This window comes from Cynocephalus volans, chromosome 1 (assembly GCF_027409185.1).
Source record: "Cynocephalus volans isolate mCynVol1 chromosome 1, mCynVol1.pri, whole genome shotgun sequence".
In the NCBI taxonomy this organism is placed as follows: domain Eukaryota; kingdom Metazoa; phylum Chordata; class Mammalia; order Dermoptera; family Cynocephalidae; genus Cynocephalus; species Cynocephalus volans.
Window position 1 is genome coordinate 4,213,011 of NC_084460.1, and position 25,181 is coordinate 4,238,191.

At 49.4% G+C, this 25,181-nt stretch overlaps 1 protein-coding gene across 1 annotated transcript; it reads right to left on the reverse strand.

The window, feature by feature from the left end:
• Window positions 1-614: 614 nt before the first annotated feature.
• SLC6A12 (solute carrier family 6 member 12) lies at window positions 615-22,830 on the reverse strand. The gene is made up of 14 exons (XM_063075589.1): window positions 22,611-22,830; window positions 17,085-17,219; window positions 13,734-13,874; window positions 12,774-12,861; window positions 11,619-11,751; window positions 9,989-10,123; window positions 8,636-8,739; window positions 8,071-8,195; window positions 7,550-7,662; window positions 6,907-7,044; window positions 6,007-6,109; window positions 3,200-3,300; window positions 2,551-2,721; window positions 615-758 (listed from the first exon to the last, which is right to left on the reverse strand). The coding sequence occupies exons 1-14, from the start codon at window positions 22,828-22,830 to the stop codon at window positions 615-617; spliced, it is 1,851 nt and encodes a 616-aa protein (XP_062931659.1).
• Between the last annotated feature and the right edge of the window lie 2,351 nt (window positions 22,831-25,181).

The window sequence follows — 25,181 nt, forward strand, 5'->3', positions numbered from 1 at the left end:
TGCAAAGTCTAGGAATCGTGTCCAAGTCCCTTCCATCCCAATGCCCTATGAGCTGGTAACAATACTGCAAGAAGAGTGTGGACCTATGGCTGGAGCTGGGGACACCTTGGAAAAACTCAGGATGGCATGTGAAGGTCTGCCTCCTGCCGACTCCCTAGGGCCCACCCTGTGGCTCTCAGAGTGATGGAACCACAGAATTCAATGGGGTGTGTTCATCAGGCTCTCTGAATCAGATCCTCGGGTGGACTCCAATTATAGCTGCCCTCCCAATGCACAAACTTAGTAAGCTCTAACTGGAAGCATCTCCAAACATCTTCCTCACAGTGCAATGTGTTGTAATCAGATGGTGGACTCCAAAAAGACCACCTTCCTTTATAAATAACATGGTGTTTCACAGCATGGCATGTTCCACTGTGCCATCCATAGCCCATCAGGAGAAGCTGCTCCAGCTGAGGAGAGGAGGAGTCTGGTCTGCAGCTGGGGATGCGCATAGTTCCCTGAGAGGTTCTCAGCAGGACTGTGGCAGGGGACAGAGGCAGAGGCTATCCGCTGGGGGTGGAGGGTGACCCTGACCTAGGTTCCTGGCTCGTAGCCACCTGGCCTCTGGCCACATTCTACAAATGAGTCTCCTTCTCCGCAGCTATTAGTCCCTCCTTTGTTGGTGAGCACCTGCAGTCCTGGCCACTGCCACCGTCTGGGAAGAGGTGTTGCTTGGGCTGTGGCAGGCTGGAGTCAGGGGTGATGAGCTGTCGCAGGCGCTGTGGAGAGAAGAGGTAGTGAGTGGGTGCTGCTGGTGAGAGAGACAGAGATGGTTCCTCATGTGGGCATCCCCAGGGCCCAGCACAGAGCTAGGCCATGGGCGCAGCTCAATACAGCATGAGTGAATGAATGAATGAACAGTATGAGACGAATAAAAAGGCAATAACATGGCAACGGAGTGTGAACAGCCTGGGGTCCTGTCCTGGCTCTGCTGCTAATCTTAGGCAAGTCATTGAACCCCTACTCGTTTAATTAGTCAGTTAGTTGGTGGCTGGCTAGTACAGGGATTGAACCCTGGACTTTGGTGTTATCAGCACCATGTTCTAATCAACTGAGCTAACCAGTTAGCCCCCCCACTGTTTTTTGTTTTGTTTACATTTGAAAAACAGTTTTATTTATATAAAAGTATACTTGAAAGACTGTGATTATTAGAAATGTGAGAATTCATAATGTTGATGTTCCAAAGGAATAACATTGAGATTCTGAGCTTAATCCATTAAATGGATTTTAAAATCTGGTAGAAATTATCTTATAAATTAAAGCCTATTTTATGCTTTTTTTGAAGAAAGTACTGGATCTTTTCTATTATTATATGTCACGGTCTATTATAGGTAATTAATATTTCTTGATTTTTATTTTTTATTTTATTTTATTTTTTTTGTGATTAAAAAACAAAAACGTATCATCTAATAGGTGAATAGATAAACTGTGGTACATCCATACAATGAAATACAAGTGTACTTCAAAACCCCTCACTGTTAATTTAATCCCCTCAACTTCCTCATCTGTGAAATGAGGGTACTAGTAAAACACACCTCATAGGACAGTGGCTGGCAGATGGTACATAATCAATACGTGTCTGTTTTTGTTATTATAATTACTATTCTTGTTATTACTATTACTTTGTGCTGATTAACTATCTCTTGTTTTTCCTGTTATTAGTAGTACTACTGTTACTGCTATTGTTACTGGTACCACCCGCTCTCCCTGTCTTCTTGCCCTGAACACAGATGGGATGACTGGAATCATGACAGCCTTCTCGTGACCATGAGGTGACAAGCATGATGATGAAAAGACAACATGTCAGGATAGAAGTGCAGAATTATAGGAACAGTCTGGTCCCTAATAGCCTCTTTAAGTAGCCAAACTTCGGAGCAGCCCTCATCTCTGACATTTTTTTTTTCCTTTTTTTTTTTCTTTGTTGACCTTCTTGATAGGTAAAAAACAAATAAGGTTATTTGCTTAAACTTGTAGGCCAGATAAATTTCTACAGATGTAATGTCTTCGTGGGTCATTGGCTATAGCTCCTTGCAGGAAGGGATGTCCCAAACTCTAAACAGGGGGCCTTTTGCATGTGTTCCCAGGCAAGGCTCAGAAGGGAAAAGAAGCTAGAAGCGTGTGAGTTGAGTGAACTGTGCTAGCTGGTTATCGCTTTTTGGAGAGCAAGGAATCTAGGCTCTGTAACCCTTCTGTGTCTGGGCACCTCTGTGTTCTTGTCTGCGACTTAGTTTTCCCCTTATCCTTTGAGAGTTTACCCTACGTTAGCCTGCCCAGAAGATCTGCTGGAGCTAGATTCTGCAGGTCTAGGACTCTAGGACTTTGAAGAATGTTTCTGAAAATAAAGCCATTGGACTGTTCTCCAAAGGCCCTTCTCTTTAAGATTCCATGAGACTGAAGGGCTGCTCCACACTCAGAGTATGTACCTGCTTCCAAGGCTCCAGCCATGTGTCCTCCACTAAGTCCAACCTCTCTGTGCCCTCCTTGAATGCGTCACCTCCCCGAGCCACCTACCTTCTTGAAGGAACCCTGGGTCTTCAGAATAGTGATGAGGATGAAGAGAGGGACGCAGGCCATGGAGGAGAAAGCCAAGAACCAGCCGATGGCGTACCCCCAGGGAGGGTACACATAGATGTTGTTGTACGTGAGAGGTGTGTAGTTGCTCAAAGAGAAGAGGAAAGTGGCCTAGAGAGGAAGGAGTAGACGCGCACGAGATGGGGGGTCACTGAAACCCACTCCTCAGCCCCTCCCATAGCCCAGGACAGAGGACAAGGCAGATGTACTGCGGTGCATCCGTAAGGTGGAAAGCCATTGCAGAATATGGGCCAAGGCATCACTCGCATCGAGGACTGAGACAGGAGGACACATAAGGGGGGTGGGGTGGAGGAGCTCAAAACAGACAGGTCAATGATCGGGCAGGAGCGGGGGGTCCTATGAGAAATGGATGGAGGAAGAACTAGTTAAATGATAGTGATGGTAACTGATGGATGACTTGGCCCCAGCAGAGGAAGCGGGGAACCAACTCGTAAGAGGGAATGGACCAGCCTCCCAAGGAAGACTGGACAGGCCAGGGGAGAGCCCTGTAGGGCAGGATCCTCTCCCTCAACTGCCCGAGATTTCTGGGGGCAGGAGGGAATAAAGGGGCAGTCGGTTGGGCACATACCAGGCAAAGTCCAGGGGTCAGGAAAAGCCAGGAGATCTTCACCAGGGGCCATGGGCGGTAGCCGATCATGTCCTCAATGTTGTCATAGAAGCGATTCGCCCCTGACAGGCACGGTGTGGGGAGAGTTGAGAACCAGAAAATGAGAAGAGCTTCATGGTCATCTGGTATTCACGGGCTTTGTGCTCTCACCCTCACCCCCATCCTGTGCAGGGAAGCTGGACAGGGCACACGGATAAGAGGTATCCTGGCACCCCAGTGAGGGGCGGGGAGCGGAGTGGCCCACGGCGCAGTCTCTCACCAGTACGATCTCCTGTCTCCCTGCTTAAGGATGAAGACCCTACTGTGCTAACCACAAAGGAGTGGCGTGAGCCTAAAACGGAGCTCAATGGCTATGCAAATGCTTATTCGCCTATGTAACAGAGATGAATTTGGTAGGTCAAAACAGCCAAACAGCCAGGGTCTCGCTGTTCACACACATCACGCAGAGCTCACATAGGGCTAGAAAGCTACCGGGAACAGAACAGTGGTCTAGATCCTAGACTCCAGAGGAACCACCTCTGAGATCCCAATAAATCATGGTGAGAAGGTTGATTAGTGTTTAGTGAAAACACTGACTGGTTTAGTTTCGTTTTATGTCCTTAGGTTTCCACATTTGCTCTAGTTCTAGGCAGAACTGGTCTTCTATGAGGTAAAGAACCACTCATTGGTAAAGGCGCTGGGAGGCTTCTCTACCCCACAGCTCCCAGTACCTTCCTGTGATTACAGAAGCAGAAAACCCCACCATTAACGAGCCATTCCTTTGACTCCCAAAAGCCAAAGTTAAAAGCCAGATATCGCTGGGAAGGTGTAACATACTGAGGTTTATCGGCCATTTCCACCTCACTGTGATTGAGTTACCAGATCTTCTCTGAGACAAGTTTTGAAAAGGAGTTGGGCAAAATCAGGAAGACATCAGATGCTCGAGGTGCATAGGGAAGAGACATCTCCAAAGAGAGGAGAGGACACCAAACAGGGAGACTTAGGGGAGCTAAAGAAAAAAATTCTTATTCATGGGCTTCTCCTGAGGCCCCTATGTGGTGCCCACTTACCTCTCTGCCCTGAGCCTGTGACATTGGCACTGTGTCCTCCCCACCTGGTGCAGTGGAGCCAGGCAGATTTGAGCTACCACGATGTCTCCTCCACTGACTAGCTGTGTGAACTTGGGCAAGAGTCCCAGCCTCTCTGAGCCCCACGTCCCCTCTGTAGAGGCTGTTGTGCAGATTGCGAGGTAGTGTGCAATGCACCCAGTGCAGTGCCTGGCACACACTAGTGCATCAGCCCAATAAATAAAGGCTTCTCCCCGTCATTATCAGGCATAACAATGGCACGGACAGTGTGGCACTCAGCATCACTGCGTAGTTACCTCAGTGCTGAGGGGCCAAAACTGGGTGGAGGTCAACAGAAGACAGAATTCACATCAGTCTAGGAAAGAAATGTGTAACAGCCACAATGGAAAAGGCCACCTCAAAAACACAGGAATGGGCTTCCTGTCCCTGGAAGTACTCAAGCAAAGTCTGGGTGATAGCCTAATTGTTGGAAAGGGAATGCAGGAATTTGGGGAAGATCAGACTAAGTGGCCCTGAAGGTCACTGCTGACCAGGATTCCCACTGTGAAGGGCCTCTGGCAGCCTCTGTATTGAAAAAACTGTGCACTGTTTGCTGTGGATTAAATTGTGTCCCCCAAAGTCCCTGTATTAACAACTTAATCCCCATTGTGCCACTGTTAAGAAGGTGGGAAATCCTGTTATGGTAAGTGAAAGGCGGAGCCTCAAAGAGCTGATTGGATTGTGAGGACTGTGCCCGTGCGTGGGTTGATCCATTCTTGGGACAGTGGGAGAGGTTCTGGTGGCTTTAAAAGGAGATCGGATGAGGTTAGTCTCTCTCCTGACTCTACCTGCCTCGCGATGCAATACTCTGTGTCACTGAAGTCACCACAGAAGGACGCCCTCACCATAAGTGTTCTCTGGACTTTGGACATAGCCTCTGAACTGTAAGTGTTAAATACTGTTTCTTTACAAATTAGCCAGTTTCAGGTTTTTTTTTTTAATAAGCAACAGAAACAGACTGCTGTGGATTGAATGTCCCTCCTCTACTCATTGAAGCTTAAATTGTGTCCCCCAAAGTTCCAGATATTGAAAACTTGGCCCCACTGTGACAGTGCTGAGAGGGTGGGGAATCCTATGACGGTAATTGAAAAGTGGGGCCTTTAAGAGGTGATTAGATTGCAGGACCAACTGTAGTGAACGGATTAAAAATGGTGGTCACGGGCGTGGTTCTGAGGGCTTTAAAAGGAGAGCACACAAGGAGCTCGCTCTCTCTCTGCTCCACCATTTTCTGCCACGTGAGACCCCTGGGTCACTGCCACCACCACTGAAACCCTCACCAGATGTGTTCCCTGGACTTTGGGCTTCCCAGCCTCTGAACTGTAAACAATAGGTTTCATTTTCTTATAAATTACTCAGTTCTAGGTATTTTGTTATAAGTAACAGAAACATACTGATACGCAGACTAATACACTGCTGCTGATCATTCTCTCACTATTCAAGGAAATCAGTTTTGTCATTATCCTAGCTCTACCTGCTGTAGTGGGAAATGCCAGGTGTCCCAGCCATGGATAAAACTTCCCAGTAAAAAGAATCAGGACAGCAATACAAAGACACATAGAAGCCAGGAGTCCAGAGCACCCCATCTCATCCTGGACAAATCCTGCCCTTGGCTGGGCCCAAAGGATTTTCCTGCCTGCCCCACGCTGCCCCCACCCCACTTACCATACACCCAGCTGATGCAGATCACTTCAAACACCGAGAGGAAGAGCAGGCATATGCCACTGGAAGCATAGTAATCAAAGAGCTGGAAGATATACATCCCACCCTGTGGAGACAGGAGTGGAGCTGAGGCCTTGGCCAGTGGCGGGGTGGGACGTGCCCACTCTCAGCGCGATGGCAAACACTCATTTGGAACACTGTCCTGCCCAGCCATGGGAAGTCATACCTTGCATCTAGGAGTTTGCCCTGCCTGCCTGTCACTCAATATCAGGACAATAATCTCTGACAATTGCAGGGTCATTGGGGGGCTGTGGTGGACACAGATTGTTTTGTCTGCCCATCATCCCATCTTCTGGACATTGACACCACCTCACCCTGCACTCCGTTTAGGTTGGGGTGTTGCTCTCTCCCTGCTCCAGGCCTGAAAAAGAGTCGTGACCTGGACACTTGCAGCCCTCTCTTTCCTTGGGGTAAGCCTGAAGCAGCAACAGCCTTCCTTAATATCACAGGAGGAAAACCTGCCTAAGAATGATGATGTTACTGGAGGGAAGGGGAGCTGGGAGACAGAGAGGCATATTCCTGACAGTGTCACTAGAGCACCTGGATCCAACCATGCCTGAAACCAGCTGTCTCTAGGCTTTTCAGTTACCTGACCCAATAAATTCCCGCTTTCTGCTTAAGCCAGCTTGTATTGGTTTCTGTCACCTGCAACCAAAAGAGACCTAACTAATACAGGGAGATTCTATTGCGCAGTCCCTACAACCTCGCAGTGGGGCAGGGCAGGGCCACTGTGTTCACCCCCATTTAGAGGTAAGGAAAGTGTGAATCCAAGAAAGGTCAGCAGTGTGCCCCATGGCTCCCTCGTCCTGCAGCCTTGCCCAGAGGCCGCCCACCCCAGCTCACCTCGGTGACCATCAAGAGCCCTATCAGGTAGCACGTGACTGCAATGCCGAGGATAAGGAGCTCCCGCCGCCTGCTCTTCCGGAGCTGCCTGGGGAACATGTCCATGGAAGCCGTCACCAGGCACTCCATACAGACAAACTGTGGGCCAGGAGGGGAGTGGCGTGAGAGGGGTGTGAGGGTGGCTGCGGCCACCTGCCCTGGGGCCCCGCCCTGGCCTCCTCCCACTCCTTCTCCTATGCTGATGCACAGGGGTGCAGGGAGGGCACAAAGAGCAGAATGGAGGGTGGCCTGGGATGAAGCCAGCTTGCTTTTGGCCACAACACCACAACAAAGGGTCTGGTGGTGAGGGTTGGAAGGGGGAGACATGTTCTGTCCCCAAGGCCGGGGGGCTGGGGCTGGACAGCTGGAGGAACACCTGGCAGGGAGCTCCAGGTATGGGGAAGGCTCAGGCCTGGGAGAGCAAAGTGGGTGGCACCTTCACTGAAGAGGGTCTCAAGACCTAGGGTTGGACAGCAGCAGATGCAGAGTCACCACCAGGGGGAAGAGAGTGAGGGGAAAGCAGTGCCAGGACAAGCAGAAGCCTGCAAGAAGGTCACCAGGGCGGGGCGGGGACAGTGCGGGGCAGGGGTGAGAAGGGGCGTACCTGGCTGTCCAGCCCTAGGAATATGAGCATGATGAAGAAAAGGCAGGACCACAGCTGGGACAAGGGCATCATAGTCACAGCCTTGGGGAATGCGATGAAGGCCAGACCAGGACCTGCAGGCACACAGCACAGTCAGGTGAGCTCCAGGGTTCTCACTGCCCTTGGGGAAGAGGCCCCTCTCCAAGCACTGTGTGCATGTGTGCGTGTGCACATGTGTGTGCATGTGCTTCAAGAGGGCAAAGTGATTCCATCCATTATTCCACTCCTCCCAGGTTCTGGGGAGCACAACATCTATCCATCTGTCCAGCCATCCATGCATGCAACTGTTGGTCCATCCATCCATCCATTGCCCTCTGCTCCTTCCTCCCATGCTCACGGAAGCCCTGCTTTGTGCCAGGCACTGCCCCAGATGCTGAAAGGCTCATATTAACCAGGTTCCAGGACTCTAGCCTTTCTGTAGGAAAGAACTGTGTTCTTTGACTCTCCTTCCCCTGGGTCCCAGAGAGCAAGGTGGCACCTACCTGACTCAGCCACTTTAGAAATGGGCACCCCCTGTTCTTGGGACATAAAGCCCAGGATGGAGAAGACGACAAACCCAGCCGCAAAGCTGGTGGCACTGTTCAGGAAGCAGAGGGCGATGGAGTCCCTGTGGAGGTGGGGTAAGTGCGGACAAAAACAGGAAGGAAACAGGAGAGGAAGAGAGAAAGAAAGAAATCGATTAGGGAGGAGAGCTCAAAAGACAGTAAGAGGGTAAAGAAGAGATACAAGAGGAAAGTAAAAGAGAAACACCAAGGAGAAGAGAAATGGAAGAGAGAATGGGAAGAAAGACAAGGGGAGAAAAAGATAAACATCGGGTATCAGAAGATGACAGTAAAGTGAGAGAGAAAAGAGGGGAAGAAGGAAATTTAATCTGGGAAATGAACCCACAATGTCAGTATGACACAACTTGTAACTCTCTGATAATAAGTAAGGAAGGCCAGGGCCCTGTGACTTGTGTCTTGGTCCTGGAGTCCACCCCCAGGACCCCAGCCCTCCTTAGATCACAAAGAGGCCAGGGTCACCCCGCTAAGCCCACCCAGCTCTCACCTGTAGCAGTTGTTGTGATACTTGTTGTAGCTGCCCAGGGCTGTCAGGCACCCCTGGCAGATGGCAAAGGAGAAGAAGATCTGGGTGCCCGCATCCATCCACACCTACAGGAGACCCCAGGGAAGTGGTAGATAGAGGGACGGGGGGAGCCTGCCAGGGCCTGGAGCCAGGGGGATCAGAGACTCAAACCCATCACCCCACAGCACCAGCCTGGCCCCCTCGGTGTTGGCTGAGAGTGTCACGCCAATGTCCCAACTATCCATTAGCACGTCTTCCCCTTTCTCAATAGTGCTCGCCTCACAGGCAGAGCTCATTCTCAGTTTGGTTCTGTAGGTACTTAGTAAGCACCAAATCCGTGTGTTTCACTTGAATGTCTCAGGTCTAGGCTCATCTGCAAGGCACAGCTAAGGGTCACTTGTCCTCATTCAACTAGTGTGTGTGTGTGTGTGTGTGCATGCGTGCGTGTGTGCGCGTGTGTGTGTGTGCGTGTGTGTGCGTGCGTGTGTGTGCGTGTATAGTGCCTTAGGCAGGCAGCTATGACCTGGGGGCAAAGAAATCACTTCATTACAATATAAAGGAAAGAACCACCAGGACTTCACGGGAGGTGGGCAGGGGGGCAAAAAATGTGTTCAGACAAATCCTAGAGGAGGAAATACAAATGGTCAATAAAAAAGTGGGGAAAGGTCAAATCTCCTCAATAGTAAAAAAAAATTAAATTAAAACAACAAATTATAATGAAATCTCACAAGAGCCCTGCAGAAAGAAGGGTGTCCCCGAACACTGGTGGTGAAGGTCTACATTTCTCTAAAGCCAGTTCACATAAAACATTCATCACTTACATGTCCAAGAACAGGGTGCGTTCTACGAGGACAGGAAGCCTTGTCTGTTTTATCCACTGACCTATCCCCAGCACTAGAACAGCACTTAATGGGTCCTCAATACATTTCTGTTGCATGCATGAGTGAATGATGGACGGATGGAGGAAATATTGTGCAAGTGTTAAAAGTGACATTTACAGGTGAATGTAATAGCATGGAAAATGCTGACAATATAATTTAAGTGAAAAAAGGATATATGTCTCTCTAAATATAATTAACTGTGTTAAAACACACACACACCACCTAGAAAAAAAGTTGGAAGGAGATATACTAAAATGCTAACAGAGAGTATGTCTGAGTGATGTATTATAAGAAAATTTTAGTTCCTTTTTCATAGTTTTCTTCCCAGATCATCTAATTTTTCTCTAGTGGTGATCTATTAAACAAAGGAAAAAGCAATAAAAGACTTTCAAAAGCACAGTCCCGGTTTTGGGTGGGAGACACCTGGGCAAACAGTCCGCAGCACAGTACCCACCTGGGGGTCCTTAAGGCGAAACAAATCCGGCTTCAGGTAATAGATGATGCCCTCATAGGCTCCGGGAAGCGTGACGCCACGGATCAGCAGGATAATGAGCATCAGGTAGGGAAAGGTGGCTGTGAAGTAAACAACCTGGAGGGGAGCAGGCCACGCTCACTACTGGCAGGGCCACAGCAGCCGGAGGAGACAGGAGTCCCCAGTGGTCTCCCGCCAGCCCTCCCCAGGCAGCGCGCATTGCACGGAGCCCCCTCAGGTGTCCCATGTCTTAGAGGCGCTGCGAGGGACGAGCATGTGAGAGCTGGCACCCCTTCCTTCACATGTTCCAGCGGGCCTTGCTCTCCCCAGCAGAGCGGGAGACACATTGACAGGGCGAGGGGGGAGGCGGGGGAGAGGAAGAAGGGGAGGGAGGGCTACAAGTTTCCAGCCCATAAGTTTTCTAAGACTATTTTTAAATCCAGGATGTGATCTCCTTTCATACCTTATCATGGCTGTTCTCCCCATGCCCCCTGGTGAGGGCGGAACTGCCCCTCACCACGGGGAGGGTGACAGATTTGTACAGTGATGTGTGGGGAAATTCACACTGTACTTTTCCAGGCTTACGGTTGGGGGAGCAGCAGTGACCTGAGCTCTGGGATCCTGAAAACACCCAAAGGGCGTTCCACTCTGCCCGTGACCAAGCTCAGCTCCTTCCCTGAGGTGGCGGCGCTGTGCTGTCACTACTGCTTCTACCATTTTTATCATTGCCATTACTATTACAATAATCCAGGGAAGGGGAAGCTGCTGCAGAAACAGCCTAAATGTATGGCCAATCAGAGAAGCCAGTACCCTGTCCATTCCTGGCTTTAAAAAAGCATTGAGCATTCGTCTCAGATTCTCTAGGCTGGAAACAATGCTGAAATCTGGATCCTCTCTATATAGCAAGCCCACTGCTGTCCAATCTTGGCTTGAACCCCTTCAGTGACTGGAAACTCATGACCTCAAATACAGTTCTGTTTGCTAGTACATACTAAAAGTTGTCTTGATATGTTACGAAATGAAGTAAGTCATGACAGTGTGTAATCCTAATTATGTAATACACACACATTATGAATGAATACTCTCATACATACATAAAATAAACTACAAGGCAATACAGCAGAAGTTAGAAATTTGCAGATCCAGGGCCGGCCCGTGGCTCACTCGGGAGAGTGCGGTGCTGATAACACCAAGGCCACGGGTTTGGATCCCTATATAGAGATGGCTGGTTAGCTCACTTGGGAGAGTGTGGTGCTGACAACACCAAGTCAAGGGTTAAGATCCCATTACCAGTCATCTTTTAAAAAACAAACAAAAAAGAAATTAGCAGATCCAACCTGCCATCACATTGATGTCTCATACAGTGATTAGCTCAAACAGTGGGACTTTCATGTTCTTTATTTTGCTCTGAATATTACTTATGCAAACAGGTCTTTTTAAGTCATTGAAAAAGACTATCCTTGTATTGAGCTAACCTCTGCTTTCCTACGACTTCCCCTGTTCTCACCATGCATCTCCCATAAAAGACTAAGGAAGAATAGTGTCTTAGTAGAGAGAAATTGGTTCTCCAGAGGGACCCACAGAGAGCTTACCAGGAGCCACAACACCTCACCTTGCCTGTGGACTTGACCCCCTTCCAGATGCAGAAGTAGCAGATGATCCAGGCCAGCAGGAGGCATAGGGCCAGCTCCCAACGCAGAGCCCCCAGGTCGTGGATACCCACTGTGATGCCCAGAACCCGTCTCCTGATGGATGGGGAAAAATAGATAACCAGGTGAAAGGATAAAAGGGACAATTTTCCTCTGTCACCAAGTCTCCTGATTCTTAGACCTGACCCCACAGATCTCATTTTCCAGGATTTCCCCATCCCCGTGGCCTGCCATGTTCCCACCTGTGGTCTGTGTGCCCAGGCTGTTAGAAGACCAAATCATTGTAATCCCATAGGTATCTTTGTCTTTCTAACTCATCCAGATTTCTCTGTTGTACAGAGATAGAGAGAGAGGTGAGGAATGCACGAATGAGTGTATAGAGAGTAGATATTTATACGTGCTGGCTGGTGAGCAGTACATGGGTATCAAGCAGAGGGGCTGAATGTGTGTTACTAATCTGAAGATGTCGGGGGGTGATGGAAATGTGCGTACATCTGTGGTTTGGGTAACCGTGAGGGTGCACATGTGAAGGCATGTGGGGTAAGGTCAGTGTGAGGGTACAGGGGACTTGTGTGAGGATGTAGGTGGACATGTGTGGCTGTGAAGGTGCACGTAGTTGTGTAGGAAGGTGAATGTGTGAGTGGAGGGTTTGCCCATTTCTGTGGTATAAATACTCCTCCCTTGGCTGATTTCAAGCTACCAACATGGCATCCCTGAACACAAGACTGGGAAGAGATGTGCACGGCCAGCTCTCCTAAGGCTGTGGAGGCTGTTTGCAGCACACGGCTGGGTGTGTGCAGGTGAGGGCAGATGTGAAAGTGGAGGTGGACGTGCATGAGAACGTAAGTTGATACAGATCGATGTGAGTCCATGTGGACACACATGGTTTGTGGTAAGTGTGAGGTGTAGCTGGACAAGGGTGGGTAGAGGTGAGTGTGTTCCTTCACCCCTCAGTGACGTGTGGGCTGGGGCAGGGGTAGGAGATTTGGTAAGTGCTGGAAAGCATGCACAGAGAGTCTTAAACTTGCACCCCAGGCATTCAAACTTGCACAGCTTGGACATCCAGATTTCCTCTGCTTGGGGCCCCCTGGCAAGTGGCAACCAGGCCCAGCACCTACTCCCAGAATTCCATGACAGGTGAGGTGAAGTTCTCAGAAGGGGTCACTGTACTGGATCCCGAGTGGTTCAGAAAGTCCATGCAGTGCTCTGTTAGGGACAAGATGGGGAGAGACATCCTCATACCCGAGTCTCCCCGAACCTCTTGCCTTGCAGCCTTGTGGTCCCCACCATTGCTAGTTCTAAGAGCTTCCTGGGAAGCCCCCACTCTCCAGAGTGCCAGGAGTTGGCTGCTCATGTGGCTTGCACTTGCCATGGCTCCTGTTCCCGTGGATCTGGCTGCTCATCTGGCCACCCTGCCAACCTGTGAGATGATCCAGACTCCAGACCCACTCTGCCCCACAGATGTGGCCTGTATACACAGCCATCTCCTAATTTGCCTGCTGTGTCATCCCTGCTTTCCCATTCTACAGATGAAAGGACTGAGTCTGCATGCCCGCCCCTCTTCTGCCTCGAACACCATCCACACCGTGGACTCTTTCTCCTCCTTCAGGCCTCAGTTGGCACTGCTCCCCACTTGCTCCATAGTTACTGTGCTCTCTCTTTCACCCACACAATTTGTAGTTGTCTGTTAATTTGTCTGTTTCTGCCTCTAGACTGGAAACTGTGAGGGCTGGGTCCGTGTTGCTTTTGCTCAGTCTCGGATTGATCCCTGGCACTTGGCACAGTATTTGGCACATTGTAGGTGCTCAATAAATATTTGCTAAATGAATGAGCGAGTAATGATAACTCCTTGCAGTTGTATCAGACAGTCCCACTGGGTTCTCACAACCACACTGGGTTCTTCCGGTGGCTGGTCGAAGGTCCTGCAGAAGAGTCAGCCAGCAGAACAGGCACCAGAGCCCATGCGCCTGACTTTAAGGGAGCTCGGCCATATGCTCTGTCACTATTTGGCTATCAGTAGCCACCACGGCCCAGCCAATAGGGAGAGGCCCTATCCCAGGGGCTGAAACGATGGATACCTGTGTTCCAGGAATTGGTGCAGGTCATCCAGGGCAACTCAGAGGTGAAGGAGCTGAACAGGTAGAAGAGGGCCCAGGCGAGGATGATGATGTAGTAGACATTCAAGTAGGACTCAATGACCACAGAGGCCAGACCAATGCCTAACCACAGTGACGGTGGGGTGGGGAGCAACAGGAGAATCCAAGAGACCAACGTTAGCCGAAAAAGTCAGATATAAGCTGCCGGTTGTGGCCACAAGGGTATGAGTGCTACACAAAGAGAACCCCTGGGCTTATTTATTGGCATGAGAAGCCATTCACAGCATATTTTTTCTAAGTAAGAAAAGCAGTTTACAGAATACGGTCGTCTGTGGGTTTAATGTCCCCCCTGAAGCTTGATTCCCATTGTAGCAGTGATAAGATGGTGGGAAATCAGACTATGGTGATGTTGAAAGATGGGGTCTTTAAGAGGTGATTGGATCGTGATGACTATGCCCTCGTAAGTGGATTAATCCATTCGTGGAGTAATGGATTAATGGCTTAGTGGGTTGTCACGGGAGTGGCACTAGTGGCTTTATAAGGACAGCAAGTGAGCATGTTAGAGAGCTCTTGTCATCCTTGCCAGGTGACACCCTGCCTCGCAACGGGACCCTGTAGAGAGTTCCCACCCAGAATAAAGCCTTCACCAGATGTGTTCCCTGGACCATGGATTGCCCAGCCTCCCAAACTGTAAGAAACAAATTTCATTTCTTTATAAATTACCCGGTTGCAAGTATTCTGTTATAAGCAACAGAAAATGGACTCATACACTGTCCCATGCATTCTCCCAGTTTTTAAATTTATATTTGAAGTTTTTTTTTTTTCCCATGAGAAAAACTGGAAGAATCTTCACCCAAAAGTTAACCAGTGGTTCTCTAGGTGATAGGATTTTAGCTCACTTTTTCAAGATTTTTTCCTCTTTGCCTATCTGTATTTTGTAGTTTTTTTTTTTTATTGCAATTCTGTATTACTTGTAAAATCAAAGGGAGCAGAAGGTAAAGATGTAAGTAGGAAAACTAGGTAAGAATCATCCCAGAATAGGAGCAAAACCAAGAAACCAGTGAGGAAGAGATAAGGGGTCCCTGCAGCAGGCGCTCTGGAGCCTGAGTCAGCATCAAATGCTATCTCAGGGGGAGCAAGACGCAAGCGTGTCAGCAGAGGTGGGGACCTCGTGCTTCTGTTTTAACACTTACGGTGAGGTCTTGTGGTTAGTGCGGTGGGAGGGAGCGAGGGGAGGAGGACTTGCGGGCACGCGCGTGCACACCCTGCCATCCACATTCTACAGAAGGAGAATCTTTACCACTGTCATTTTAAAAGTAGCATGTTGCCAGGTGGCTTGTTAGTCCTGCGGTGTGAAGGCCAACCGGGGAGGGGCTGGGGGCAGGGGCTCCCCGGGGTTAGAGCTCTCCTTGCCCCTCTCCACCCCCTTCCCACCCTGCTTGCACTAGTTCTCGAGAGCAGAGGCTGCATCCTGGTTGTCTCTTGTTAGTCGATGCTCAATAATTATTTAATGAAAGACTCTGGGCTGTTCAAGAACAACTACCAGCCTGAGGGCTGGTTGAAAAATCAAAGCTGCCTGTGCATAAACCGTCCCTTTGCTAGGCGATCCCACTCTGGCAAAGGATGGGTTTTTCCTGCCTGGTGGTGTCCCTGAAGAGTCTGTGGCTAGGGCGTCGGGGGGGAGGTGGCTGGGGCTGCTGATAGCAGGGGAACGGGTGGCTGTCTGGCCGGTGGGGTTTTTAATAGAGCACGCACACACAGACCTCCACAAAAACACACAAGAGGCCACTGTGCTGGTCGCCAGAATGTGCTGTGCTACCTCGGCCTGCCTAAACAGGGCTGGGGTCAGCCCCATAAACACCGTGGACCCGGGAGGAGGGGAGGAGCCAGACCTAGGGCAAGCGATTCTGGTGGTGCTGGTGGGGAGAGGGGCAGGCGGGTGTCAGGGGCTTAGCAGCTGGTGGCTGTGTAACTGAGGGGGGAGGTGCGGGTGAGGGCAGGATGTGTTTCTCGTTGCACTTGCATGCGTCCTGGGTGGGAGCGAGGCGGGCAGTTAGGCTGACAGAGAGCAGGCAGGAAGTGGCCTGGACATCCACTGACACAGGTGCACACACCTTGATTAGGCCTCTCCCTGAGGCCCAGGCCCCAGGGAAGAAGAGCAGTCTCCCCTCCCCCATCCAGTGCCCTGTTTGCTCAGCCTGTCCATGGCACTCCATGGGATAGGGAGTCTATGCATTCCAGAGAGGCCAACCCAAGCTGACCAAGAGCTTTTTTGGACCTACGGATAGGACACAGCTGGGTGGGACACTGACACTACTGCTGGGGTCCAGAGCAGAACACCAGGAAACTGTGTTCTGGCTGAGGCCACAGCACTCCTGGAGCACCCAGAACTTGTGAGCAGAAACACGATGGGCCAAGCTTTACTCTGATGCCCCACGAGGCAGGGGCACCACACTGGCCTTGCCTGCCCCCAGGCAGTGGACGGGTTCCCAGCCTGCTGAAGAGCCAGCTTTTCCCCCACATGCTCACCTCTATCAGGCCCACTTGGTTTGGCCCCCTGCCTGGGGGAAGCCCAGATAGTCTAGCCCCTGGGGCTCTCTTAGGGACTGCTGTGAGGGAAAGGGTCCATTTTTAATATACGAGGAACCTCTCAGGGACAAGGAGACCCCTTGGGTTTCTCACTGGCCCCCAGGGGACTGGCCAATCAACTAAAGAGGGGTTAGGGAAGGACCCCCCAAGCTGCTCACATTAGTGCCAACAGACCCATACAGAGAGAAGCAGGAGCTGTCCCTGATATAGTCAAGAGGGAAAAAGCATGGGCTTTCAGCTCAGGTAGACCTGGGTTCAAATCCTCAGCAAATGACCTCATCCTCCTCATCAGCAAAATGAAGTTAATAGAGTTATTGGAAGATTAGGTGAGAAATTGCATGTAAAGTGCTAACATGAGCCTGACACACAGTAGGGCTCACCACCGTCGTCATTACGATTATTACACACTTTGGAGGCCCATCTGGAGCCATCCATGCCATACCCTCAGAAACACATTTTCCATAAAGTTAATGAAGATTAACTTCACGGTTCCTCACTTGGAGGGACCGCCTTCTAAGTCTGTGCACCTAATTTTGTATTTGTAATTCTGTATCCCTTTTCTTGAAGAGCGTCCTCCTCCCCAAGTTTTAGAAGCTCTGGGCCCCAGAAATCCTGATCATGAACTTCACAGAGGACAAGAGTGGATGAATGAATGGGGCAGTGAACAGGTAAGGAGCAGGAGGGGAACCCTGGAGGGATGTCGGGAAGATGATGGCCCCATGGATAGGAACGGGGGGTGCTCACCCTGGAAGAGGGGACAGATCTTCCTCCAGGCCGTGACGCTCCCTTGGCTGGTATACTGGCCCAACGCCACCTCCAAGAAGAACACGGGGATGCCGCACGTGAAGAAGAAGATAAAGTATGGGATGAGGAAGGCTCCTGGAGAGGAGGGGAGAGGCCGGGCTGAGCCACACCCCACCTCTTCCCCAGCCTTGCTCCTGCAGCCCTAGGCCCTTCGCAGAGACCTGCCCTCCAGCCCCCGTCCCCTCCTCCTTCCTCACACCCCCCAAGGACTCAAGCCAGCTTCCTCCTGTTCCCGTGCTCTCAGGGCAGGTACAGGCGGAAATGTTCTGATCTGAACCCTGTGTGGAGCTGGAAAGACCTTTGAAGGGAAAGGAAGGAAAATTTAGGTGGAAATCCTAATATATGCACTGTTTACTTTCTTAGTGTCCTTTACAGATCTAGTCAGTGTATTATTTTTGGAACAAAAACATATTTATAATTTGAGATGCTTATTAAATTATCAAGTTTGGTACATTTTAGAGAAAAACAAACAAAAACACCTTGGAAATATTATTTTCCCCCAGTAGTTTTCAGAAGGTTTTTTCCCCTCCATCAGGCCCTGATCGGAACTGGGCTCCCAGCAGAGAAGGCCATCATGTAATGCAGGTGCTGACATATAGGCACCAGAGAGAGGCCAGGCCTAGAACACATCCAGCAAATTGTACAAGAATCGAATCTGAAGACAACTCTAATCCCAGGGCACCCTCTGTAGTAGCAGTCACCCCACTTCGGAAGTCCATCTATGGTGAGTGGATTATTGTTTATTGTACAGTATTAACACTTAGTCCTTTGGTGCTTACTGTATGTCAGGCCCTCTTGTAAATGCTTCACCAATATCAAAATCCTCACAAAACAACCTCTCATGGAGCAGGTACTATTGTTATCCCCTGTTGACAGATGAGAAAACTAAGGCCAGTTTAAAGATGCAAAACCTGAGGCACGAATGAGGAAATTGAGGCACAAACCCAGGTGGTCTGATCCTGAGTCTGTGCTCTTAAACAGCACATTATAGTGCTTCTGGAATAGTCCTTATTATTTTGTAGAAAAAATAGAAAGTACAAAGGGAAAGAAACATGCATTGTGTATCCTTCCAAATTTCTTATAAGCACACGCACGTATATTTCATTTTTGCAAAAATGAGAACCTGCTGTATATTATTTGATAATGATTTTAAAAATTTATATCATGAACCTCTTCGTATCAATAAATATATGTCTACATCATCATTTTAATGGCTGTCTAGTATTCCACCACGTGCATCTGTCCTGGTGTATTTCATGAGTACCTCACCACTGGACTTCCTGTTGTTTCATTAGAAGCACCGCCATGATGAAGACCACAGCCCACATCCTTGTGTACTTGTCTGATTTGCTCCTTTGTGCACATTTCCAATAGAGGAATTGCTGGGTCAAAAAGTACTCACTTTTTTTTTTTTTTTTTTTGCTTTGTGTGTGTGTGTTAAAATATACATAACATAAACCATTTTAACCAGGTTTTTTTTTTTTTTTTTTTTTTTTTTTTGTGACGGGTAAGGGGATCGCAACCCTTGGCGTGGTGTCGCCTGCACCATGCTCAGCCAGTGAGTGCACCGGCCATCCCTATATAGGATCCGAACCCGCGGCCTCGGTGCTCCCAGCACTGCTGCGCTCCAGCGCCACACTCTCCCGAGTGAGCCACGGGGTCGGCCCTAACCAGTTTTAAGTGTACAGTTCAGTGGCATTAAGAACATTCACAGTGTTGTGCAACCATCACCACCATCTGTCTCCTGGACTTTTTTTACATCCCATACTGAAACTCTGCATCCATTAAACACTAACGCCCCATTCCCTTCTCCCCTAGCCCCTGGCAGCCACGATTCTACTTCCTGTCTCTATGAATCTGCCTATGCTAGATACCTCGTGCAAGTAGAATCATGTAGTATTTATCCCTTTATGTCTGGCTTATTTCACTTAGCATGTCTTTGAGATTCATCCGTGTTGGAGCATGTATCAGAGTTTTCTTCTTTTTCAAGGCTGAATGACACTCCCTTGTAGGTACACACATTGTTTGTCCATTCATCTGGTGACAGACATTTGGGTTGTTTGCCCCTTTGGGATATGCACATTTTTTAAAGGTTTTTGACATGCATTTCCAAATTGCCTTCCAAAACTCTGGAACCAATCTGTACAACATGTGAGCAATAGCAATCTGTGACAGTAAAAGGAGAAGGATTTCTGTCTTCTGGACCCTAGGGAGCCACAGCAAGCCAATAACTCTCCACTGAGTCCTGAAGTCCTTTCTAACCCCATGTCTGCCTTTCCAAATACTAGAGTAACACGAGAGCATTGGTAAACCCAGTGCCAATAACACCACTGACTCTTCTGAGTTGCTTGGATGGTCACAGGGGCTACTCTGAGGGGCAGTGTTCAGAAGGGACATGGCTAGAGGACTCCCCCACAGGGCACTTTACAGGAAGTCTCTGGGGGCTTGTGGCCCACAGGGCCCCTTCCCACCAGCAATACGGAGGTCCTTCCCTCTGATAAAGGAAATGGCTTCAGTTCTGTCCTGGGAATGTGGACCTCTGCCCCACAGAAGAGGGGGTGACCTCAGGAGGCCTGGAGCTGGGCCTCCCTCAGGCTGAGTACACCGGAGAGGGCAGCACCAGGCCTGGACCTCAGGGGGCAGGGGAGGAGGCTGGTTCTGGATCAAGTATAGGGGCACCCTCCATTCTTGGCTTTTCCCTGGGTATCCCACACACTAACGCTGCAAATGCCTTCCCCTCAGATTAACTTCTCAGAACCCCTGCTTTGGGAGGTCAGCCTCGTCTCCAGTCCTCTCGGTGTCTGCCCAGGCTATGCACACAAGCAGCCTGATGATGTCCCACAGAGGTCTTTGCAGATGCGGTGACTTGAAGCTTGTGGTTAATATAAAATGTCCCTCCCTCCCTCTGCTCCAAGCTAGACCTTTTTATCAATGCCAAGCACTCTTTCCTGAACCGCTGGCAATCTGGACAATCAGAATTACATAAAGTTCTCTTTGAGGAGAACCACTTCTTAAAGATAATCTAGTTTAGTGACTCTATTCTTTTTCATAACCAAAGATCTTGTTAGACTAATAACCTTAATATTATTTTTGTCTCTTTTAAAAGATTTTTCTCTACAGAACTATTTAATTATTAATTAATCAAACTTTAATTAATAACCAGTTAATTTCCCTGAATATATTAATAAAAATCCTATTTAACTGCCAATCAGGGCTAATGGTCAGCTTGAGATAAACCCTGTTCCCACAATGAGTTAGTACAATTCCAGCCTAAAGAAAAAAACTGACACTTGCGTTAGTCTGTGACATCATGTTCCCACATAAATCCATTATTAGGTTGTCCAAAACTAATTCCTGACCCTTTTTTGCTATCTTTCTAGACCCCCAAAGACCAGCAACCCCAGATTGGGACCCCAGACCTCATTTGGCCCTGTCATGTTAAAGATGAAGGAGAGGAAATAGAGGGATGGCAGCATGTCTTTCCCAGTGGGTAGGTTGGGACAGAGCTACAGTGAGAACCCAAGTGACAAAGGTGTAATGCCACCTTCTTGGCCCTGCCACCTCACAGATGACCTGGGCTCAGCCTTCACCATCCCATGGCATCATGGTGCTCACCTCGCCCTCCACCCCACCCCTCAGCCAGGACAGAGGCAGGGCAGCCACCGGAACCTGAAGCCCTTCAGGTCCCTTGTCCTCCTCTACGAAATGAGGCTTAGATGAGCTCATCTTTAGCTGTAGCTCTAACACCTATATGTCCATGAAATTGTGGCCTGGGACAAACAGATAAATCCCCAGCCCTACCACTTCTCCCTGCCTCCCCAAGCCTCTGGCCCCGTGCCCGTCTCCCACTCCCAGTCTAGGCACCATAACTCTGACCCACCCAAAAAGCCCCATTTCTATTTCTTTGGAGTTATTGATTCAAGCAATTTGCAGTGATAAGTTTCAAAACACATAGCAAGATACACAGTAGGTACTCTGTAAATATTTGTGAAATTAAAAATAGTGTGTAGAAAGATTTTCTAAACAGTAGTTATCTATAAATATGAGTGTTTCTTCCTATGACCTTCCTGGAATGTTTCTAAAATTTACAACAAACGTGTATTATTTCCACAAGAAGAACAGAGGTAATTTCAAGGGACAAAAATGAATCTGAGCAGTCATAAAAGACCACATAGTGAATGATTCTATTTACATGAAACATTCTGAATAGATAGATCCATAGAGACGGCAGCATATTCGTGGTTGCCCAGGGCTAACAGGGAGAGGGGTGGGGAGTCACTGCTAATGGGGACACTGTTTGTTTGGGGGATGATTAAAATGTTCTAAAATTGATTGTGGAGATGATTGCATAATTCTGTGAAAATACAAAAAACCACTGAATTGTACATTTTAAAAAATGAATCTGGCCCCTCCCCACCATGACCCTGCTAATTTTTACTACCAGTGCTGAAAAATAATAAAATTATGTTTCTTTAATTTGAAAAAATCATAGACATCATTTCTCTGGTCAAAATTCTTCGGTGGTTCTCATCTCACTCAGAGCAGAGCCTATGAGAGCTGACCCATTACCTCTCCCCTCTCAGCCCCTGCTCGCTCCCTCCCCCAGCTGCCCAGCCCCCCAGCCGCCCCAGCCCTCAGTCCCCCAGGCCCCCAGTCCCTCAACCCCCCCAGCCCCCAGCCCCCAGACTCCCCAGCCCTCAGCCCCCCAGTCCCCCAGTCCCCCAGTAGCCGCAGCCCCCCAGTCCCCCAGCCCCCAGCTGCCCCAGCCACCCCAGCCGCCCCAGCCACCCTTGCCTCCTTGCTGCTTCTCGGACAGGCCCTCCATACTTGCTGTCGCCTCTGCTGGGACGTCCCTTGCCCAGTACTCATCCTCATGCCTTCGCCTCCCCTAAGTCTTTGCTCAAATGTCGCCTTCTCAACCAAGCCTTTCCTGGTCGTCCTATTTCACATTTTGACCCCTCCACGCCTCCCCGTGCCCAGCACTCCCTCCCTCCTCCCAGCTCCACTTCTCACCACTGCACGCATCACGTGTGACGTACTATGTGTTTTACCTATTTGTCTGTAGTCTGCCACCCTCTGTCAGAATGGAACACACACAATATGTTCTGGATTGTATCTAGAACAGTGCCTGGCACGTGACGGGCCTGCTGTATTAGTTGAATGACTAAATGAATTCTGTCAAAACTGACATTTGTACAGACTAATAAAGGAGCTTATTGAAAACTCACATTCCTTGGTCCCCCCTTTGCCTTATTTAATCTTCAGGGCAACCCTGTGTGGTATCACCCCATTTCACAGAGGGGGCACTGAGGCCAGTGGCAGAGCTAGGATTCAAACTCAAGTCCTCCAGCTCCACTGCAGCCCTCCCTGCAGATTCCACACTGCCCGGGAGGGACGGGCCCAGGTAGGCGCTGACCCGCTGTCAGGGATGCTCTCCCCACCACGCCTACCTTACAGTGAACTCACCACCTCCATTTTTGTAGCAGAGATAGGGAAACCTCCAGACATTGCCCAGCCCAATGATCTCCCCGGCCACTGACAGCAAAAACTCCATCTTGTTGGTCCATTGGTCCCGATCCTTCACCTGGTCCTTGCCTTCCTGGTCCAACTTCTCTCCCTCCTCAGGGAGCCAGGAGACTACAGGAGGCCCGTCCTCATGGACCGCTGCTTTTCCATCTGTAGCCATGTGATGCATTGGGAGGCCCCACGTGCTGGGGCAGGATGGTGAGAAAGGCAGCGCCTGGCAGGGGAGCAGGGATGAGCTGTAAAACCCTGATGCATGCCCCGCGTTCCTGCTTTCCCCTCCTAACCTTTGCTGTTGACAGGCTCCTTTTCCCCCAAACTCTCAATGGCATTCACACCTGAAGTTACACACTGCTGTCATGGCTCTGACAGCAAATAGGGAGCAAGGCTTAGTTTGCCCATTTTGCAGATGAGAAAACCCAGGCCTTGACATAGGAAGTGGCTTGCCCAAGACCATTCAGGAGTAGAACTGGGATTAAAACCTGGGCTTGGGCCTTTTATTTCAAGTCTCTTTTGCCACTTTATTTATTTATTTATTCATTTATTCATTCATTTATTCATTCATTCATTCATTCAGTGGCTGGCTGGTATGGGTATCAGAACCCTTGACCTTGGTGTTATCAAAACCACACTCTAACCAAGTGAGCTAACCAGCCTTCCCTCAAGTCCCTTTTCATCTTTACAGATCAAGACAAGCCCAAGTCCTCAGTGTCTGTGAGTGACAGCAACCCAGCCTCTGACCTCCAGGCCAGAAGGGATCAAAGGCTGCCAGAGGTGACAAGGGTCAAAGGGCAGGTGTGGCTGAGGTGACTACACAGTCCTCTCCTGGCCAGTTGTGTGCTCATTGCTGAGCCAAGGTAATCAATTAACTCAGGGTAGACGTGGGAGCCAGCTGGCTCTGGGCATCTGATTGAGAGGGAGGGAGAAGGTGGGGCATCTGAACAAGGCCAGGTGAGAACTAGGGCTGGCACCAGGGCCCTGAGTAGGCCTTCGAGGGAACCCGGGTTCCTTTTCTCTCAGTCGTAATTCTGTCCTGGGAAGAGGTGAGGGGGCCTGGTGCCGGAAAGGGTCAGCAGAGCGGGTGACCTGGGTGGTGGACATCTCCCTTCAAAAGAGAAGCCCAGCCGTGGCTGCCCATCATGAAAGGTCACCGCCCTTTCCTTCTCCCTGCCCTCCTGCAGAGCCCAGAGCTCCCTGGACTTCCAGAAAGGTGACTTGGGCCACTCTCAGTTTCACTTTCTGTCCCTGTCATCCGTTTGTCAGTTGCCAGGAGATAAACCGCGGCACGGTCACGTTGTATCTCGAATGCATGTTTGCCTTCTCCTCCTTCCCCCACACACAGACAGTCACCCTGAGGCCACCTCTGCCTTTATTTCCAGTAAATTTCCAGGAGGAGGCAGCCCAGACTGTAGAGGGAAGCACCCATCCCCCACCCCTCACCTTAGAGAGGCGTTGGGGGAAGCCAAGTGACCAGGTCTCCCAAGTGCTCCATGCTCCTCCAAGGCTCTTGAGAAGCACAAGGGATTCTTTTTTTAAGGAAGAGTCTGTTTACTTGCTGGTCCTTTTAACCCAGGCAACAGCCCAAGCCCAAGTCAATTAGAAAGGCGTGGGCAGGAGCCATTTGAGGTTATGGAAATTTTTGAAGGTGACTTGGAGGTGTAGGTCATGCAGGAACGGGAAAACATGCCAGCATGAAATTCTGCTACTGAGACCTACCCAGAGGCTTCCATTGCAAGCTCAGCCCAGGAGGGGGATGAGGAGAGAGTTACTCAGTGGAAATCAAAGACCAAGCCTCTGATACAAGGGAGAAGGAGGTGGACGAAGAGAAGAAAATAGAGCCCCAGGCTTAAAGTAAGTGGCCAGACCCACGAGGGCTTTGAGCACCAGAGCCTCAGGTTGAAAGAACAGGGGAATTGGCCCTGGGGAGAAGTTGGAGGTACCTGAACCCGAACACGGATGCTGCTACCGAATTAGGACTGGGGCACCCTGAGGAATGGCCCTGAATCATTATCAAACAAGTAAACAAATAAGTGAATAAACTTGAAAACATTGATGAAAAAGCACCAGATGGGAAACCTACGTTCTAGTCCAGACCTAGCTAATAATAATAGTAATAATAATAGGTTAACATTTGCATAAACACTGTGCTAAAAACATACAAATGTTTATATACATTATTAAATTTCATCCTCATAACAGTCTTTGAAGTACTGTTAGCTCCATGAGGAAGTGAAGCTTAGAGAGATTAAGGACCAGCACTGGGCACCTAGCAGGTGCTCAGGAAAATGGTTTTTGAATGGCTGAATAAATTTACTAAGACAATAAACGGTGAAGCTGGGTCTCTAACTTGCTGTGTGACCTTAGGCAAACCACACCTCCTCTCTGAGTTTTAAGTCTCCCTGGAAGATAGAATAACCGCTGCTTAAAAGGGGTATTTGGAGGGTGTGAGGATAAAAGTGAGATTCATTAAAGATAAGATTCATTAAAGATAAGCACCTTTGCTTGCTAAGCCAC